General features: G+C 46.2%; 1 protein-coding gene across 1 annotated transcript; it reads left to right on the forward strand.

The window, feature by feature from the left end:
* Positions 1-1,764: 1,764 nt before the first annotated feature.
* Positions 1,765-4,680, forward strand: LOC136303465 (olfactory receptor 6E1-like; the record flags this gene model as incomplete). Its single annotated transcript, XM_066207129.1, is given in 5 exon segments — positions 1,765-1,823; positions 3,739-3,823; positions 3,826-4,097; positions 4,099-4,232; positions 4,235-4,680. Coding segments are annotated over 5 exon segments (996 nt in total), but the record flags the coding sequence as incomplete, so codon positions are not given.
* Between the last annotated feature and the right edge of the window lie 503 nt (positions 4,681-5,183).

Below are 5,183 nucleotides of genomic sequence, written 5' to 3' on the forward strand. Positions count from 1 at the left end.
AGTTAGAGTTAAACAGTATCCCTTTAAAAAAGGAAGACAGGGAAGGGATTAGCCCAGTAATTGAAAACTTTTTGCAGATAGGGCTATTAAAAGAGTGTCAGTCTGATTTTAAAACTCCTATTTGGCCTGTTAAAAAGCCTGATGGGTCAGACTGAGTAGTATACAGGATTTGCAGGCTGTTAATAGGCTAATTGAAAATTTGTACCCACTGATTGCCAACCCCTACACATTGTTAACCCATTTAACACCTGAACTAATTTGGTTTACCATTTTAGATTTGAAAGATGCTTTCTTTTGCCTTCCTCTTCATGAAGCCAGCCAGACAATTTCTGCATTTGAATGGGAAAGACCCAAGAATGGGCGCAAAACCCAGCTCACATGGACAGTTTTAACCCAGGGATTCAAACACTCTTCCATGATATTTGAAGAACAGCTTGAAAAATACTTGGAATCCTGGGAAGGCCCATCAGGAGAAGGACAGCTGTTGCAGTATGTAGATGACCTCCGGATAGCTACTTGAACTGAAGAGACATGCGTGGATCGGACAGTAAGCCTCCTAAACTTTTTGGGTCTACAAGGGTATCGAGTATCCCAGAAGAAAGCTCAGATAGTGAGGCAAAGAGTTTTCTACCTGGGCTACGAAGTCAGTGCTGGACAAAGGATCTTAGGGCAGGATGGCAAGGAAGCAACATGCCAGACCCCAAAACCCCAGACAGTAAAGGAACTGAGAACCTTTTTGGGCCTGACAGGCTGGTGTAGACTGTGGATTTACAATTGTGGATTTACAATCCCCTATATGCCTTGGTTATAGAAGGAACCAGAGACCTCCAATGGACAAAAGAAGCAACACGAGCCTTCAACCACCTAAAGAAGGCCCGCATGTCAGCTCCAGCCCTGGGACTTCCAGATGTGAGTAAACCATTCTTTTTGTTTCCTCACAAAAAGCAGGAGATTGCTTTGGGAATACTGGCACAAGACCTGGGCCTGTATCACAGGGCAGTCACCTACTTTGCCAAGCAGCTGGATGCAGCAGCCAAGGGATGGCCAGGGTGCCTCAGAGCCACTGCTGCAGTGGTGATGAACATTCAGGAAGCACACAAGTTCACCCTAGGCCAGAAGATGACTGTGTCCCACAGTCATGCTAGAAGATGCTAGCAGATCTAGAAGATACTAGTGTCCCACACAGTGTCTGCAGTCCTGCAGGTAAAAGGCAGACATTGTCTTTCCACACAGAGGTTCCAGAAATACCAAGCCATAATGGTAGAGCAAGATCATGTAGAAATTGTGATAACTAATCTTGTGAACTCAGCTTCCTTTGTCAGTGGGGATACGGGAGAACCAGTGATCCATGATTGCCTGGAGACCATCAAAGCCACCTACTCCAGTCGCCCAGATCTGAAGGACACCCCTCTCGAGGACCCTGAGACTTGACTTACTGATGGAAGCAGCTGTGTGATCAGTGGAAAAAGACATGCTGGGTATGCAGTTACCACGAGCAGAGAAGTAATAGAGTCTGGACCATTACCAACCAACACCTCTGCACAGAAGGCTAAAATAATTGCCCTAACCTGGACTTTAGGACAGGCAAAAGGAAAGAAAATTATTATTTATACAGATTCAAAGTATGCATTTGGGATGGCTCATGCTCATGGAGCCATCTGGAAAGAAAGAGGACTGTTGAACTCACCAGGGAAAAGTATTAAACATTCCCAGGAGATAATAAAACTATTGAGGGCAGTCCTGCTACCTGAAAAAGTAGCCATCATGCACATCAAGGAAATGAGCAGGTGGACAGAAAGGCAAAAGAAGCAGCTAAAGGTGAGGTGATTATTGAGACAGTTGAGGCAGCCTTAATTCCAGATGGACAGATTTCTACTGAAGGTAAGTCAAGGTATAGCAAAAAAGAACAAGATGCTAACTGAGCAAGAAAATGGAAGTTATAACCAAGAAGGGCAGGCAATCACAGATGAAGGAAAAGGAAGACTTGTGATTCCCTATTACATGCCATGGTCATTGGTGAAAGAGGAACATGAGAAAACACACTGGGGAATAGACACTCTATATAACTATTTGAAGGACAGAATCATAGCCAGAATTTTGCAAACAACAGTAATTCCAGTGACTCGCCAATGTAGCCTTTGCCTCCAAACTAATCCCAAAACTATTCCTAAACCAAAGCTTGGACAAACTGGGAAAGGTTATGGGCCTGAGCAGCAATGACAAATTGATTTTTCAGAACTACCCAGGATGGGGAGGGTATCGATATTGGTATTTACAGAAACCTCTTCAGGGTGGCCAAAAGCTTTCCCTACCAGAACTGCCAAAGCACAAGAAGTAACCAAAGCATTGTTACAGGAAATAATACCGTGTTTTGGAGTCCCAGGCACAATGTCTTCAGACAGGGGGCCACATTTTATTTCAAAACTTGAGCAGCAAATTAGCCGGCACCTAGGCATAGACTGGGAACTTCATATCCCATATCATCCTCAGTCAAGTGGCCAGGTGGAAAAAATGAACCATCTGATTAAGCAGCAAATTGTAAGACAGGACAAGAAGCAAAGTTACCTTGGCCTAAAGCTCTTCCAGTAGCATTATTACGAATTCAGATGAAGCCAAGGACAAAAGAAAAATGAAGTTCTTTTGAAATATTGTATAGAAGATCATATGGGGTCCAAGAAGGAACAACACCTACCCAAGTAGGGGAAGAAACCCTACACGGGTGGTCCTAAACAGAGAAATTGAGAAACATGTGGCTGGGGCTCAAAGGAGAGAACTAGATGGGCCAGTACATAACATACAGCCAGGGGATTATGTATATGTTATGTCTTTTGCAGAAAAGACTCTGGAACCCCAGTGGGAAGGACCATTCCAGGTGCTCCTCACCACCTTTACTGCAATCAAGATCAGAGAGCAAAGCGCCTGCATTCATCACACTCGAGCGAAGAAGGCTCCTGAAGTGATCTGGAGAGCCACACCAGGTGACAATGAACTAAAACTTAAGCTTATTCGGGAAAGTGAATGGTGTGTGTGTAAAATGTTAGAATAGGTCAATAACTTTTGAAGAATAGAAAGATTTGTAGTTGTTATGGAAAATCAAACAGGTATAGTTTGGAGAATTGTGGCCTTTGCAACCATCGTTATAGCCACCGCTGGGGTTAAGGCAACACCACGCACATATAATGTGACAGGTATATAGAGGTGTCAAGGAAAAGCCTATGATTTTCACTCCAGTAGGTTTTTGGGGCATATGTTGAAGGTTACAAAGGCAATTTCTAGGAAAGGAAAAAACATTTGGGGATATGAATACATGTGCTCAGGACACATTCGATTAGTCTTAGCAAGAACCCATGAAACACATCCAAATTGGTCCTGAATGTTGTGACAAATGTTCAGGCAATGGCAGCCTGAGCATCCCTGGGAGGGAGGGAGGGAGGGAGGGAGGGAGGGAGGGAGGGAGGGAGGGAGGGAGGGAGGGAGGGAGGGAGGGACTACTACCCAAGAAGCTACTGGCCAAGATAATACTGGGCAAGAAACTAATCTCCAAGAAACTACTCCCCAGGACACTACTGACCAAGAAACTACTCCCCTAGGAAGTACTGGGCAACAAAGTGTTTGAAGTGCAATCACTGTGCTGTATGGCAAGACTGCAGGAAAAGAAAGAAGCAGAGAAGGAAGGATAGAATTGTTTGTCCAGACTGTGAAATTATCGCCCTTGTTTTTGCTATGTTCCTGTCCCAGCACGAAGAACCGGAATTCTGCACCAGAAAATGCAACAGCAGTTACTGAGTTCATCCTAGAGGGTTTCCCAGAGCATGATCCAAAACATCCATGATGTTTTTATCTCAGGTCCTTCTGCTCATGTACCTGACAACAGTGATGGGGAATGAAACCATCCTTTTCCTCCTGTGTGTGGATCACCACCTGCAAACCCCCATGGATGTTTTCATCTGCAGCCTGGCCTTCCTGGAAATCTGGTTTACATCCTCCACAAGCATCAAATGGTTTGTGATGCTGAGTTCTGGTCAGAACACTCTCTCACTAGGCAGCTGCTTTGCCCAAAACTATTTTTATTTTGCCCTGGGCTGCACAGAGTTCTTCCCTGGTTGTCATGTCCTTTGACCGCTGTGTTGCCATCTGCCACCCTTTGCTCTACGCTGACATCACAAAGCCTCAGCTCTGTGTCCACCTGGGTGTTGCTGCTTGGGTCCTCGGCTTTGTCCTGCTGAGCTACCGCTGCTCTTCCTCTCTGAGCTGTCTTTCTGTGGCTCCAAGATCCCCCATTTCCTCTGGGACAACTCCCCCTTGTTCAAACTGTCCTGCTCTGACACCAGCCTGCTTTGGGAAACAGACTCTGTCTTCTTATCGTGTGTCATGCTGGGCTCCTTATGTTTGACTCTGGCATTTGACATCTGCGTCCTTTTCTGTGTTCTGCATCTTCCAGCAGCCTCTGGGAGGAAGAAAGCTTTGACCACGTGTTCTTCCCATCCCATCACCTTATCCATTGCCCGTGGGAGCTGCATTGCTCTCTGCACGTGTCCTGCAGAAGATGTTTCCTTGAGGACCAACAGAACTGGAGCTCTGCTGAACACAGTCCTGTTCCCATTCCTAAATCCATTCATCTGCAGCCTTGGGAACAAACCTGTGATCCTGGCCCTGAACAAATCCATTGCCAGGCCAAGAACAAAGCCTTTCCTCTAAGCATGGTGCATTTCTGGAAAGCCATCCCAAGGATCTGGTATCATCTGTTACACAAAACCAGTGCCTGTGTGTGCAGCCTCCAAACACGGCTGCCTCAGGAGATTGATGCTCCTGCTGGGTTGTGTCAGGTTAAGAGAGAAGAGACTCATCTGCACTCCCAAACAGGGCACCAACAATGGCAGCAGGACAAACTCAGTTCATTCTCTGCCCGGGCTGCTCCCGGGCCCATCTCAGGAGAGCCACCAGCTCATTAAGAGCCCATCTCTGGAACAGAGAAGAGCTCAGAGGAACAGTGGCAAGTGACAATCCAAATTACAGCTCCTGAGCGATGGACACCTTGTCCCAGCTCCTTTCCTGGGACAGCCATCAGCCCTGCTTTGAAACCCCAAAGTTTGAAACCCCAAAGTCACCCTCCCAGTAAAGAAAGACTTTCTCCTGTGCAGTCTAAACCCTCCCTGGTACAGCTTTGAACCATTCTCACACGT

The sequence above is a fragment of the Chamaea fasciata genome, unplaced genomic scaffold (genome assembly GCF_029207755.1).
Source record: "Chamaea fasciata isolate MVZ Bird 193981 ecotype frontalis unplaced genomic scaffold, bChaFas1.0.hap1 SCAF_35, whole genome shotgun sequence".
NCBI classification, from domain to species: Eukaryota; Metazoa; Chordata; class Aves; order Passeriformes; family Sylviidae; genus Chamaea; species Chamaea fasciata.